This window comes from Trachypithecus francoisi, unplaced genomic scaffold (assembly GCF_009764315.1).
Source record: "Trachypithecus francoisi isolate TF-2019V2 unplaced genomic scaffold, Tfra_2.0 Lachesis_group3, whole genome shotgun sequence".
Lineage (NCBI taxonomy): Eukaryota > Metazoa > Chordata > Mammalia > Primates > Cercopithecidae > Trachypithecus > Trachypithecus francoisi.
Window position 1 is genome coordinate 152,153,880 of NW_022681468.1, and position 15,818 is coordinate 152,169,697.

At 38.1% G+C, this 15,818-nt stretch overlaps 1 protein-coding gene across 1 annotated transcript in view; it reads right to left on the reverse strand.

The window, feature by feature from the left end:
* Positions 1 to 15,229, reverse strand: part of SPRED1 (sprouty related EVH1 domain containing 1) — a 106,247-nt gene extending 91,018 nt beyond the window's left edge. Inside the window, exon 1 of the mRNA XM_033190624.1 lies at positions 14,339 to 15,229. Coding sequence (XP_033046515.1) covers positions 14,339 to 14,370 — 32 coding nt within the window. The 5' untranslated portion in view covers positions 14,371 to 15,229. The remainder of the gene's footprint in view (positions 1 to 14,338) is intronic.
* Between the last annotated feature and the right edge of the window lie 589 nt (positions 15,230 to 15,818).

Below are 15,818 nucleotides of genomic sequence, written 5' to 3' on the forward strand. Positions count from 1 at the left end.
TTAAATGGTTGTTATACAGACTAAATGCATCAAATGATTTTAGGCCAATGCTGTTAGTTACTCAAATATGAGCTCATTTAATTATGTACTGAGAGCTACATAAAACCACAAGGTACCAAAGAACAAAAATGGAATCTAAGAAATTTGAGAACAAATTTCATTACAAATAATCTACAATAGAAAAAAATGTGAATTTTCAGAACTGGTAATTGATATTAAGAATTTTATAAAACCACTTGTACTCTTTGACACAGTTATCCCACTCCCGTAAATTTATCTTAAGAAATTAAACAGAAGAAAATACTTATATGCAAAATGATGCTTATTAAAAATGTTATTTGTAATAGCAAAGAGCTAGAAACCTAAAGTGTTCTTTAAAGAGATAACAAGTAGGTAAACTTTTGGTAAAACTGTGAAATATTACAGGTACTAAAATGATTATTTAAAAACTATACATATGCCTAAATCTTTATATTAAGTATATCAGGTGATATACTTTATCAAGTAAATAATATGTGTATGTACACAAGCAAAAATGTGTATGGAACTAGATGCAATTGAAGACTGTGCTGGGTTTTTGGTTGATTTCTTTTGATGTAATTATTGCTCATTGTCTTCCTAAAGGGTTTTAGCTTAATTTCATTTTTTTCCTTATACCACCTGACTAAATCTGAGGGTAAATGCAAAAATTGAACGATCTGATATTAGCCAGTAATTATAAGTCAAATTATCCTTCTTATGTGCTATATGCTAGGGCCTAGTACACAAAACACAGTTCAAACTCAAAAGCAGTAGAGTCTATACAACATCCAATAATTTTTTTTTCTTTTTGGTTCACTTAGAAGCTAAGTTTGCTTGCTCTTCAAGTATCAAGACCAGGAAACACTGCTAAGGAAAGCTAAGGTGGCTAGAAGCTAGTCTGTCTCATTCATCTCTCGCCACTCTCTTCTCTTTAAAAATGATAGTACAAAGTTGAAGAATATCCTGATTTATTTTACATTAGTTTAGTTAGTTAGTTAGTTAGTTAGTTAGTTATTTTGGAGACAGAGTCTCACTCTGTTGCCCAGACTGGAGTGCAGTGGCACGATCTTGGCTTACTGCAACCTCAGCTTCCCGGGTTCAGGCGTTTCTCATGCTTCAGCCTCCTGAGCAGCTGGGACTACAGGCATGCGCTACCACGCCTGGCTAATTTTTTGTATTTTCAGTAGAGAAAGGGTTTTGCCATGTTGCCCAGGCTGGTCTCCAACTCCTGAGCACAGGCAACCTGCCCACCTCGGCCTCCTAAAGTGCTAGGATTACAAGCATCAGCCACGGTGCCTGGCCCTAATTTGATATATCATTTGGGGCTGTTGGATGTTCTTAACTGTCACTAAGTTAATTAAGTTTGATTTTTGGATCCAATAACCTTCAGCAAGAGAAAAAGTATGTGCATTCTTCATATTTTTAGGTTCCTGATTTATGCTCATTTAAGATTTTGATTCACACATAACTCATTCCTAAACCAAGTTTGTGATTATGTGTCCAAGGCAATTATTTTTGAATTAACAAATTATACAGTTTTTTTCAGAATACTAGGACTAAACATCAGGCTAAAGCAAAATGTAAATGTATTTTTTCTTTAGTTGTTAATGACCATAAAACTTAACTAAATATGAGCTTACAGACCATCAGCTGTCCAAATTAAACAGAGTAAATCAAGAACAATGAATTTCTAGCTGGCAGAACTAGTGCATCCATCTAGTAGTAATCTTAGTTTAATTACAGCTGCAAAAAAAAAAAAAAATTTCTAAACCTTTAATAATTTAATAATTTTTCTAAGTTGAAAAATCTTCCTCTCCCATTCTCTCCCACAAAAATAGATTTCTGCTTGCCATACAACAATATTTGAAAAAGTTCCTGGACTGAACTGTAAGAAAGATGTTTTTTTTTCCATTAAAAATGATGGCAAGACACCGAATCTACTTAGACTTCCAAACTGTGCTCAGGTATTAAAATTATTTTAATAAGTTCTAGAAATATACTCCTTTTATAACTAAATAGTTGTATTAAAAATTAAACAAAAAACTAGCTAGAGCTAGTTGTTTCTCTTATTAACCTACTCAAGACTGGTTATATCTACCTCTTCAGTCTTTGCCCAGAACATGGAACAAAATTTTCACAATATAAATTATTTTTCTGATGTTGGAATGTTTAGATTTTAAGTTTTTCTGAAAAGTTGCTTTCTAACATTTAAAATGAAACACAATTTTTCTAAGCAGGTTAATAATCCTTTTTAAAAAGCAACCCCACCTTCAGGCTAAATGAAAATGAGCACTGATTATTTTATAAACAGAGTACCTTCCTTCTCAAGAACTAAAAGTTCTGTTTAATATTCTTTTATCTCTAATCAAAAATGTTATTGTAGGGAAAGAGGTTACATTCAGAGGTTGTATCCCTCCGAAGTAGGGGCATATTATCCTGGTTTTATAGATGAAAAAGCAAGCACAAAGACAAGTTATGTTATTTGCCAATGTCTTAATGCTACAGTCAGCAGTAACCCCAGGATTGTTAGTTGTGAACACCAGGTTAACTGTAAAATTTAAATTAGTAAATTTTTATTTGAAAGGACTTCTCTAACCACATTAAGAATGGAGTACTCAAAGGCTACAAAATCCCCTAAATGACAATATAATTTATTTGGATAAAACCCTGCTGATACAGTCAACATCTTGGTTTGCCTCTCATAAAAATGTAAAGTTCTTAATAAGACCTTAATTTGAATAGTTTATTTACATGCCTCTCTTCCCCTCTGCTTCCTAATTCTCAGAATCACTCGTTCGTGATAGGACCATTATTACATGACATCCTATCATTGCTAACACTCTGAAATCTTCCCAGCTAAACCCTTCCCTTTTCTTATCCTCTTCCCCAATACGCTTTTCTTCAACCTCCAATTCCAAAATCCTTACCCTGTCTCTTGATTGCAGAGGGAGGTGGCAACAGTGATACTAGCACTCTAAGTCACTCAACCCACACTCACATTAAATACACTGGCACTGGCTTAGGATTTCTCTCCACCTCAACTCCTGATACCACCCTAGCTATCAAAACATTCATATTGTTTACTTCTTTAAAAAAAAAAAAAAAAAAAATTTTAGCAGATCCTGGCCTCTCCAACAACTTTCATCCCTGTTTCTACTTTAATCTTCCTTTACATGTCATCACTCTGGAGCCATTGTTCTATGATCAAAATATGTTTGTCTTTCCATTTTTCCCACTTACACTCTACATGCTCTTTAACTTTACCAAAACTTTCAGTTCTTCAAAACAGCTGTCAATTCTATGTGTCAATCTACCACTTCAAGCTAATTTTTTCTTTAAAATCTAGTCTGTCAATAAAGTATATGATGCACAGTGTGGTATAAATACTGTGCAATTTGAATCTCAGTTCTACCACTTTACTCTCTTGTGTGGCCATGGCAAATTACTAAACCTTTCATGAGTCTCAGATATCTTCATCTGTAGACTATGGATACTCAGCTCACATGATCTCTAGAAGGATTAAACCTAACAGTGTCTGACTATCAGTAAAACAATTTGATAAACTGTGCTAGGCCTTGCTCCATCAATTACACCATTCCTGAAGTCTTTCTTTCTCTTCCTCTCCACTACTGACATCAGTCAACAAATAACTTCAACTACTAACTTTGCCCTAAATGACTAGCATCTACTCTGTGACTTCTCTGCTTCAGCACTTATTTTCTCTTTAATCTACAGCAAGCTCATCCAACCCACGGCCCATGGGCCACATGCAGGACGGCTTTGAATGCAGCCCAACCCACATTTGTACACTTTCTTATAACAGTGAGTTTTTTTAGCTCATCCGCTACCTTTAGTGTTAGTGAATTTTATGGGTGGCCCAAGACAATTCTTCTTCCAAAGCAGACCAGGGAAACCAAAAGATTGGACACCCTCAACCTATAGCAAAACCTGACTTCTGTCCCTATTATTAGTCCCACAAAAGTCAGTGACATCCTAACAGTTAAATCCTTGTCTTAGAAATCACCAATCTAATTTTTCTGCAATATCTAACACTTTCTTACTACTCCTTTTTCCCTTGGCTTCTAAAATACTTTCCTCTCAGAGCTCTCCTACCACTTAAGCCACTTCCATCTTTTGGTGTCTCTTCTTTCTTCTGCTCTCCCTTAAAAACACTGCTGTTTCTCATCTGTCATCTTTCCATTATTACTTAATATTCTCCATGGGAAATTTTCCACTGGCCTCAACTACTATGTATGCTGAAGATGTCACTATAACTCTACGCTCTTAACCTTTTTGAGAACTCAACCTGTAGTTAAAGCAGCTTGTTGTGGACACTTTCTACTTTGACATCCAGTAAGCACCGAGACTAAAAAAGATCAAAATTGTGGGGTTATTTTCCCATTTAAAAAACCAGGTCCACCTCTATTCCCATTTTCATTTAAAAGCATTACAGCAGCCTAAACTTAAAATGTTCAAGTCATCTCACAACCTTCCTACTCCTTCCTTCATATTCAGTCAAATAATCGTTGGACATTTTAATTTTTTCTCATATGAGTCCCCAATAGTTCCAAATGCTCTTCTCCCAGCTCTGTTTTGCTGCCTTATTACATCTTCCTCATCAACTGAAGTTTATTTTCTTCTCCCTCCAATCAACTGTCCTAACAAGCCCTGCTTTACACAAACTGGATTATCATTCCCTCACTTAAAATACTGATTCCCCACTGCCTACATGATGAAAACTTCACCTGGTGCCTCTCATTAAATATGCTTACTGACTGAAGACAGTTGGGGTGAGGAGGGAGGGTAGCTCAAAGAACAAATTTTCTTTGAACTCTTGAGTGTTGCATCTATAAAATTAATGGGAACGCTGTTCAAAATTCATCTTATTACTAATCAGTCAGATCAATATTCCTCAACTTTTCAAGAAAAACTGATTTCCAGGGGCTTCTGCCATGCTCATCTTGTGTCTCATATTTTAGGCCTAGCAACCACCCCTTGCCCCACAGCTGGTGATACACAGGTAAGCACAAATCTATACTACTCACAATCTGGTCCCTTAACACTTTCCTTATCCCCTCACAACTCCTCCAAACAACTGTATCCAAAAAGGTGTGGCCTTTTCTCCAACTTTTTCTTCTTTCTATGCTTGTCTTCTGCCCCCTCTCTTCCTGGTTGGAATACCCTTCCCCCTTTCTATGCTCTCATTCATGGCTGACTCCTAAAATGCCACTTCTTTTCTGAAGCCTTCCTTTACATACAGTCACCATCCTGCCATCCACTCCCAGGTAGAATCACTTTCTCCTTGAGCCTTGAAGAACTTTATAACCAGAACACCCATCACATTTCAGAAGTATCTATTTCCCTTGTTGGACTGTGATAGCAATTTTAAAGTTTTACTTATCTTTGTATCTCCAAAGTTAAGGCAAAAGTCAAGCGCCTAGTAAGCACTCATTCAAATGCCACTGAGCTGAATTTCTTTGGGAAAAAGTTACTAATGGTCCCTGTTAAAATCTATCCTGAAAGTGTAAAAAGTCAATATATATAATCCAGCAACTAAACTTCTGAAATATTTAATAATGCTTTTACATATTAAGGGGGAAAACCCCAGAACTCCCCAATTACAATCTCACAGTATAAAAATAACACAATAAAACAGTTAAAAAAAAAAAAAAGAGTTTAATGACTGTGCTGAAGTTAATAAAACACTCTGAAGTGGTAAAAGTTACAGTAACTTCGAAAAAGTGGCATCAGAAAAGACACAACTCACTAAATTTTATCTAAATTTTTGATAATCCTGCTACAGGATGCTAATACACAGAAGTCACTTAAAAACACTGTGTATTTGTAAATGTAATTCTTAACCACGTGAACAGCTCAAATAAAATGTGTTTAATCACATGAAATGGTATCACTAAATACTACCAGGAAAAAGAATTACATTCCACATTCCAAGTTCATAATGGCCTTTATCCAAATTATGACTCCTGTTATACAGATAAAATTTAGACATAAAATTATTAAACTGATATTAGACTAAAATTTAATTCCAATTACTCTTTAATTTATTAAAGGTTATTATTTGCTCTCCAAACACAGAAAGAAATGCTTTGCAAGGTATCTCAGAAATTTCAGACACAAGGCAATTTTCACCAGTCAATCCTACATCTGAGTAACAGAAATGATATATTAATTCAGAAGTACAACAAAAATCAATTATGATTCTAGAACTCTTGGATTAAAACCCCAAAGTTGAGTAAATCCCACACCCTTGTTTTAAATCAGAAAAATTAAAAATCTAAAATTCTAGAGAGCAGAAAAATAATTTGACTCTATATTTATGAACATTGACTTTATTATGGGCAGAGATTAAATGACATTTCTGGCATTTATTAAGATCGCATCATTTCTCTCCATTAATCTTCTAATGTGATAAAATGCACTGCTTTCCTCATGTTGATCCATTCTTACATCCTCAAGATAAACCCCATTTGACTGTGAGGCTTTGTTTTAATTCACTGAGTGAGGTTTGATTTGCTATTTCTTAAAAATCTGCAGCTACTATTTTGTAATATTTCCTCTCCTCTATTCTGTTCTTTTGGAACTGTTAGCTGTATGTTGAAGTTATTCATCTTATCCTCATGTTTCTTACTCTTCCTATTTTATATTTCTACCTTGGGTTCAGGCTTCTGGGCTTCTGTCCATTGCAGAAGATTTTAACCTTTTGGGTCATCGATGTTTTTGGCAGTCTGGTAAAGCTTATGACCCCTTTCTCAGAACAATATTAGGGGCCTAAAACAACATATACAGTATTACAAAAGAAATTAAATATATTGACATAGGGACCAAAATATTTTTCATTTTGATACAGTAATAATGTGGTTCCTTATTAACACTTTAAAATATGTGCTCTAGCAATAGGTTTAATAACTATAATAATTTCAAATTAGTGATGACTATAAATGGTATTTTATGATAGCTGTAACAGCTAACAGCAATTGTACTATTAAAAAAAAAATCTGTAGTTTCTATTGGTGTTATGGGTTGAACTGTGTCTCCTCCAAAATACATTTTGAAGTCCCAGCCCCATGACCTTCTTAGTTAAGATGAGGTCATACTACAGTAGGGTAGGTTCCTAATCCAATAACTGGTATCATTCAAGTGAAGATAGACACACACAGGGAGAACACTGCTATGTGGTGATGAAGACATGGAGTCACGCAGCTTCAAGCTCAGGAATGTGAAAGATTCCCAACCACCACCAGAAGCAAGGAAGACAAAAGAAACGATTCCTCTACTGGTTTTAGAGGGAACATGGCCCTGCCAACTCCTTGATTTTGGACCTTTAGTAATTGTGAGAGGATAAATTTGTTGTTTTTTAAGCCACCCAATTTGTAGTACTTTGTTACAGCGGTCATGAAAACTAAAACTAATACATTTGCTGTCACAAGTACCTCTAATACTGTCATGGCTTGTTAACATTTCCTTTAATTTATGAATGTTAACATATTTCAGTTAGAGATTAGTAAGAATAATGTCACATTTTCCTTCAAGCCCACAAAGACTCTGAATTTTAAGAACAATTGTCTATAGCAACATAATGCTTTAGCGTACAATTCATTATTAATGAACTGTTTTTCATTCTGAGTATCGCAAAAAAAATCTCACAGATATGTAATAATTTTGGTTCTGGATTCTGAGATGCAGCTATGACACAATACTTATCATAAATCTAAACATTAAAGAATAATAAAATTCATTACCTGAGTTAACTTCTTAAACTAATATACTGTTATCCCTTAGTGTTAGATTATTGATTTGTATAAAGGATCTAGTGAAAAGGTTTACTTTTGTAAGTAAAGCATAAAGACTGGTATCTTGTTAGCATATTCCTTGTAGAACTAATCAAGTTGGTGTTTAAGCCCAATAGCCTTTTGTTTACTTATTCATTCACAGATGGAGGCCATACATTTTTCTCTTTTTTTAAATGAGGGCTGTGCATGGTGGCTCATGCCAGTAATCCCAGCCCTTTGGGAGGCCAAGGAAAGAGGATCACTTGAGCCAAGGAATTTGAGACCAGCCTGGGCAGAACCCCATCACCGCAAAAAATTTTAAAAATTAGCCAGGTGTGGTGGCGCACCTGTCGTCCTAGCTACTCAAGAGGTGCGGGTGGGAGATCACTTGAGCCCAGCAGTTCAAGGCTGCAGTGAGCTATGATCATACCACTATACTGCACTCCAGCCTGGACAACACTGCAAGACCCTGCTTCTTTAAAAAATTAATAAATAAATAAAAAACAAAATTGAGTAATACAAAATTTTGTGTCATCAAAGATACATGGCTATTAAGCCCAACATAAGTCTAAAAAGATTATTAATATACCAATTGTTTCCAAATTTTGCATCTTAACTGTTCAAAATGCATGCTTTTACCTCATCATCCTACCACTTCTACTCTTAAGTATTTCGTTTAAGTATGTCAAAAATAACAATATAATAAAATTAAAGTCTAAATCATACACCAACAAAGGAAGAGCCCATATGATGCTTAGTCCAAATTCTTTAATTAGAAATCAGCAAACTGAGGTCTACAGAGTCCACGATTAGAGAATAAATTAAAAATAGCTACAAAAGAAATGCATCTACCGATTTCAAGTCCAGTGTTCTTTAGACTATACCATACTGCACAGAAGATTGTAAGAGTTAAATAAACGATGTACAAATGGCTTTTACATGAGCACTTAAATTCTATTTATAATATTTAAAGACATTCTAGTTACCCCAAAACAACCTAATACATTTTAAAATCAATTTTATTTTACCATAAAGCACATTTAAAAAATAAGACTTCATTTTCCACCTTCAAAATTGGCAAAGAAAAATTCAGACAACTATGCAGACATTTGAAGTGTAAGCACTCTCATATACTAAATACTTATTTTCTAGAGGGCAATTTAGCAGAAAGAATAAAATTAAATATTTGCCTCTCTTTTAACTCCATTCTTAGACTATCTCAAGGGAAAAGTAAGAGATATGGATGAAGACAGAACTCAGGATGGTATGCAATATTGTTCAAAAATAACTAAGATACCCAACAATAGCAGACTGATTAAAACTAACGTATATCATGCACTGAACATAATGTAGCCACTAAAAATTATATTCTAGAATATTTAACTACTTAAGAAAATATTCACATTAAGCTACAATTGTACCCACTGTGCAATTCCACTCCACTGAGAATAAACACATATATATATCTACATAAACTACATAATGCTTTGATAAAGCAAGTGCTTGGCACACAGTAAAAATCTAATAAATGAGTATGTTTCATCACCAACATAAGAAAGGTTTCCATGTATACCAAAATGTTAACATCTGTTATTTAATGGTAGAATTGCAAATAAATTATTATTCACTTTAGAGATCATTTTGTACCTTATCTGAAATAAACTACTACTCTTACATGGGGTGAAGCATTTTTTAAATTGGCATTTTGAATGTCGTTCCAGTTCCTATTGAAAGATGGAGAAGAAAAGCAGGCTTGTCTTTACCAATCATTTCCCCAAACTGGGTAAGACTAGTCAAGTTCAAGTTATACAACAGAAAAGGCTAAATTGTTACACTTTCCCCTTAGGCACTTCTCAGTCACCAACAGCTGCAGTATAAAAACAGGGAATCTGCTGCTGTTTACCCTTTCCTGATCAATTTCACTTCTTTATCCCTAGTCAGTTCCTCACCCTTGGCACTAATGTGGAACCATGGGGGAAAGGGAGAGCAATTTAAAGAACTTAAAACTGATAAATAGCTGGAGATACACATATTCCTAAATGTTGGGCTTCCTATGCCAAAAAAGACAGAGACACAAACGTCTACCTTCTTGTAGATATAACACGGGTCTTCAGATACACCACATAACTCAGAGGCCAAGCACATGCAAACATCCCAATAGCATTTAGGACAGTTTTAAGCCTGATCTAAGTTATTTCTCAAACTTGCAGAAACAAAACATGTCAAAAATCAGGCCAATTTTGGTCTTTTCTTAAACAAATAAGGTAAGGCTTCTTAAACAGGTAATAATTTATTTTTCCCATACTCTTTTTCAGCCTATTTTTCTAACACAGCTAATGATCTCAAATGCACAAATTCAGAGAAAACAAAAAAAAATGAGGTAATATGGCTCCATTAATTCAACCACATTTGTAGAGCATTTGCCATCAAAGCACTGTGCTAGGCATACAAACAAAAGTGGGGGATTACAGAATAGCGGTCATAAAAATAAGTAAATAATCACAATATTATATGAATTTAAAACTAATATACATATGTACAAAGTACAGAGGCAATACAGAGGGAAAGAGTGTTGAAAGAGGGTAAGAGAGAAGGTCTTCTGGGGAAAAATGACGAATTTACAAAAGTTTGTAAGGAGAGGAATTCTAGGTATGGTATCATAATGTGTTTAAAATATGTAATTCAGGATTATAAACTTTTAAGTGAGAAAGCAGAGGGAAGTTAAGTTGAAGCAAGTGCGCAGTCATTTAACTGATTTTTACATTGGTGAACTGAATAATAAGCAAATTTTTATATTATGTATACACCACATCTATATAAACAAACATTAGATGTATATACACAGCTTTCCAATGCTTCCATTTATTTCTAGAATGTTTTCCAATTATATATATGTGTGTGTGTATGTGTGTACATACATATACACATGTAAAATGTATGGGGTGAACATATGTTTATTTACACTTATCATCAAAAATAACTCACCACTGGGTATATTTTTTAATGAGGCACTAAATGATATAACCACAAAAATTTGCTGTTTATGGAAAAATGGTTCAAACTCAGATTACAACACAGCACGTTTATCATACGTGGTCTAATTCTAATTAACCTAATTCCAAAATCTAATATAATCCCAACTTGCTATTAGAAAACCTAATACTGACATAGCAAGTGTTTCTGGCTAATGTGAGCCTAACAAGCAAAATGCTTATTATTTCAGCTACTTCACTTCTCCAAATGTTTTGGCCAAATTGAGAAAAGGACATGTAGTGCTACATACACTCAGTACCAAAGGACAAAAAGTAAGTATTATATAATATGCATTTAAATGTTTAAAACTATTTAGAAGGCTAATAATGTAAAATATGGTACAGTTGTATCTATCGGAAACATCTGACTGGAGTATTAAACAATCTCTGTGCAAATTACCTACAAAACAAACATTTATGTGGCTATTTCCTCTACTATTTATAACACAAACTATTTTGCTCTAGAGTACATTTATTTACTATTTTTGAAAAGTAAGATATTTAAACATAAATGTGAAACCATCTAAGAAATGCTTTACTCTATTCTAATTTATTTCTTCCTTATTTGGTCTGGTATTAAAGCAAATCCTTACACGTAACAGATCCCCCACTAATTCTTGATTAAATATATTCTCACAGTCAGCCTAGGAGTTATCCATTTCTCTATACAGAACTTTAATTTCAAATAATAGAGCATGTACTAGAGGATTTCAGAATGAGGCCTTACTGGGTTTTACCACAATGGCTATCTAGAAAGGGTTAATGGTTTCCCAAGAAACTGGTGAGTTTCACTTTTCTCGAAGGTTGAAATCAGGTGAAAAAGAAAGTAAAGAATACTAAGAATAGTCCCTACTGTAATTAAATCCCTATGAGCAATGGCTTTAAAAAAGAGAAAAGGGGAAAATAATGTAAGGCCCAAATAAAATCCATGTTACAGGGCAGTTTTAAACTGTGCTACGGCCTTAATGGCTTCTGCCATGATACATATCTTTCTTCATAATATATGCCTATAAATAATAAATTTCCATTTCAAAACATTAGTTCACCTATTAAAGATGAGATAAAAATTACCATATTAAAAGCTACATTCCAAATAAGTTCACTCTGTGGTTTATCTAATGCACAAGCAAACAATGCTGGCTCTAGTAAAACTGATTATCAGATGAACACATTATTTTCTAATATAATAGAGTTTTTTAAAGTAAAACCCCCAAGATTTTGTTCCCATGAAGAGTTAACCAAAATATTATGCTAAATATTATTATCGCCCTACCCAAACTTAAAAGTATTACAAAGCTCCTAGGGAATAATTTATTAATAAAGCAGGATAAATCTGTGAAAAAACGATTTTAAAAGTCTGGGTGAGTGAGATAATTTCCAAGTTGTCCCATACTAAGTACATTTGGATTTAAAAATATATATTTAAAGCAATTCTCCCACTGAAGATTGCCATTCGGTGTTTCAAATATCGACATCTTGGGGATTAAATCACTGGGAGTATTTTCTCAGTTTATTTTAATAGCAGTAGAATGCACTATCACTATACAAAAAAAAAAAAACCTGTTTTCTCAAGTTATTTATGGCAAGTATTTAAAAAACGGCCATTTAGAAAAAATATATTTTTCATGTGTTAATTCACATTCCATCATCTGCTTTTTTATTAGCTGCAACAAGAAGGAAACAAGGAGATATTAACTGCTTTAAGAAAAAAATTCAACTGGTAAGAAGTCTTTTCCCATCTCTAAAAGAAAACTTAACATTTTTGATCCAAACTATTTGTTTGAAAGATACCAATAAAAGTTACCGTCATTCCGTTCAGCATTTTTAGCAGCTTTTCTCCTAAATAACCATTATCTGAAATAGACTTCTTGATCTCCCTCAAAGTAGATCTAATCTGCAGAAGGCAGGGAGACACTGTACTGCACTGTGAATGGACAGCCAGGTATTTTATGAATGGAGGCGATCACGTGATCCCAGCACCTCCCCGAACTGATATTTCCCACATAACTGTGTCAACATTCTCAGAACAGGGGTAGTTGTTTGTGTGTGTGTGTTTTTAAATTTAACCTAAATTTTCACGTTCTTCTTACCTTCTGAACTCGAAAATCTACACACAGACAAACAAGTCGCGAATTTTTTTTCTTGGGAAATCCTTTCAAGATGTCCAAGGTGATGGATGTTTAATTATTTTTTTTTATGAATGAAGAGTGTGCTATGCAAATGAGGGCGATTCACAAAAAGAGAGAGAACATGGCTGCCACTTCTGCTTCTACACTGCACTGACACTGCAGCAATGTACCTCCTTCTACGACCCGCTCAGCAGAAGCGTGTGTTTTGGGGTGGGGAGGGAGTAAGGGGGGAGGAAATGTTGCTTGGCCTTTCTCTAGCTATTTCACGTTAAACAGGACTCCGCACTAGACTTTATAAAGTTCTTTCAAAACAGTCTGACTTTAGTAATGCACTGTATTTAAAGGAATGCATCCAAAGGACTAAGTCTTAACTCACTTAACTCTTTCCAACCCTCCAAAGATAAACAAAAGTTGAACCTAATTACAAGAAAACGGATGCTAATAATCTGCTTGGAATTAAATCCCTTCTCAATAGAAAAGTGTTGCCAACCATTATTTCTCCATGCAGCTGTTAACGTTAAAGCAAAACATTTAAAAGACGAAGTATTTCGTTTGGAAAGCAAGGAGAAAGCCCAAATGAGCAAAAACTTAAACTAGAATGCTCTAAAAGTTGATGAAATCACCAACATATTCAGCAATGTAAATTCAGTTACATCAACGTAAATCATGTGTTTTCACATAGCTGAAAGGTAAAAATTAGCATTCAAAATTCTCCTCCGTTCCTAATGAAGACACGTCCAATATTCACAAAGGTAAACTCTAGCTCAACATCTCCCACACTCCAGGTGTCCTTAATCCTATTAAATTCTAAAAATGTTTCTCTAACCCTATTTTTTACAAGAATCTTATAGGTCATAAGTTTAAAAGGGGGAGGGGGGAGAGTGTGAAGGTTTAATCGGTATTTAAGAGTCACTGACTCATCGAATTAAGATTCAAGAGCAGTTTGCTGCAGGAGGTGCTCCCACACATTAGTTTCCAAGTGAAACAGCTATAAAGGAAGCAGGATAGATATTGAAGGTATGGTGACTGGTATGTGAGTGAAAAAGGACGGGACAGGGCTCTAACAGGCAAAGGGGTAGTTTCTGCTCCACTTCCATCCACCCACATTATTCCATCTCATGGACGTACAATTGCCATCCTCTCCCAACACTTAATAGCCTTCCCCAAAATAAAGCAACTAAATGTGGGAGGGTGGGGAGGGGTGCTGCCACTAAAAATGGCTAAAGAAATCAGCTATCTCCAGAAGATGCACCGAACTCTCCAGGGTCGCAAGCTTTCCGGCACCCAAGTCTCGGATGGGTCTGGGGGAGAGCCGAGGGCGGATTGGGGGAGGGGGATCAGCAATCGAGATCAATGAGGCGCTTACTCGTTGTCAGAAGTCGCCGTCTCCTCGCTCATCTTTCCCTCACCGTGATCCGATCTGGAGATGGAGGAGCAACAGCAGGCGGGGGAGCAGCAGCAGCACCGAGGGGCAGGAGGCAGCGGCGGCCGGGGGGGCGCGGGGGCAGCGGCACAGGGGCCTCACCATGGTGGATGCCTCACCCAGAACGGTGCCCCCCCAGCCGGGAACCCCGGCCACCCCCACAGGGGGGTGGCGGCAGCAACCTCCGCCGTGGCGACCCCAGCCTCTTCGCCCCCCTCAGTGCCCAGCCAAGGGATCCGAGGAGGCCCGGTGGAAAGGGAAAAACTGAGAGGCTGCAAAGGCTGACTGGAGAGCTGCTCCTCCAGCCACTGGGGTGGAGCGCAGCGGGGTCCGGCCAGGAAGGAGCCGGCGGGCGGAGAACCCGGGAGCAGAGGCGGCGCTTCCCTCAGGGATGCGGCGAGGAGGAAGCAGAGCTCCGCTCGGTGGGGGCCGGCGGGGGGGTGCCGAGCCCAGGCTCCGGGCAGCGGCGGCGCGGTCCTGCCGGAGCCCACCCCACCATCTCCCGCCTCGCCGCTGGCTGCCCCTCAACCCTCGGCGGCGCCTGGGTCGGTCCTCAGGCGCGGGCAGAGCCGGGCTAGGGGCCCCGCGGCGGCAGATTCCTCCAGACACGCTCCAGCCGGGACTCCTCCTCAGGGGAAGGAGGGGGCGGCGGGGAGCGTGTGAGGCGAGGGGCAGGCGAGCCGATCGCTCCCACCCGGCCGGAGAAGAGCGGGCGGGCCCGGGTCCGGGGGGCAGGATCCCGAGAAGCGGCGGGAGAGGACAAGAGCGGACGCAAGTTCCCCACCAGCCCGTGCCCACCAGCCGCTTAGCGGGCCAGCTCCTCACGCCCGAGAGAGGGGAGCCGCGAGGGGGGCGGCGGAAGCGCTCACGCCGCCCGCTCCTTCCGCCGCCGCCGCCGCTGCCCGAACCAGGGGCGCCCGCGAGAGAAGGAGGCGAAGTAGTCCCTCGCGACTTCTCCCGGCCGCCCGCTTCCCCCGGAGGCCAGAGCGGGCACGGGGTGGGGCTGCCTAGCGGGGTGCCCGGGCTGTGAGGGTGTGTGGGTAGGACTAAAAACCGCGGCCTCCGGACGAATCACTGCAACTCGAAGTCGTTTGCAGCATAGCAAGTTTCAGGAAAGTAGTTCCCTCCTCCCTTCATTTCCCAAATCGTTGTCGAGCCACTTAGCGGGGAAAGGGGGAGGGAGGCGGAGGGATATCTGTCCTGCACCGTGCTCGGTGTGCGTGCGCGCGCTCCAAACTCTTGGCACGCCGCGAAAGGGGGCGGGGGTGGGAGCTGCGAGGGGAGCTGCTAGGGAGGTTGCATTGTTATGGCGCTTTACTCCCCGTTACTCTGCTTGGAATATCCGGGTTGCTTGAACGAAGAGGCTAGAAGGACAGTGTGGCTCAGAGGGGAAATCTGGAGGCTACTCTCTTCTGCCGTGTGT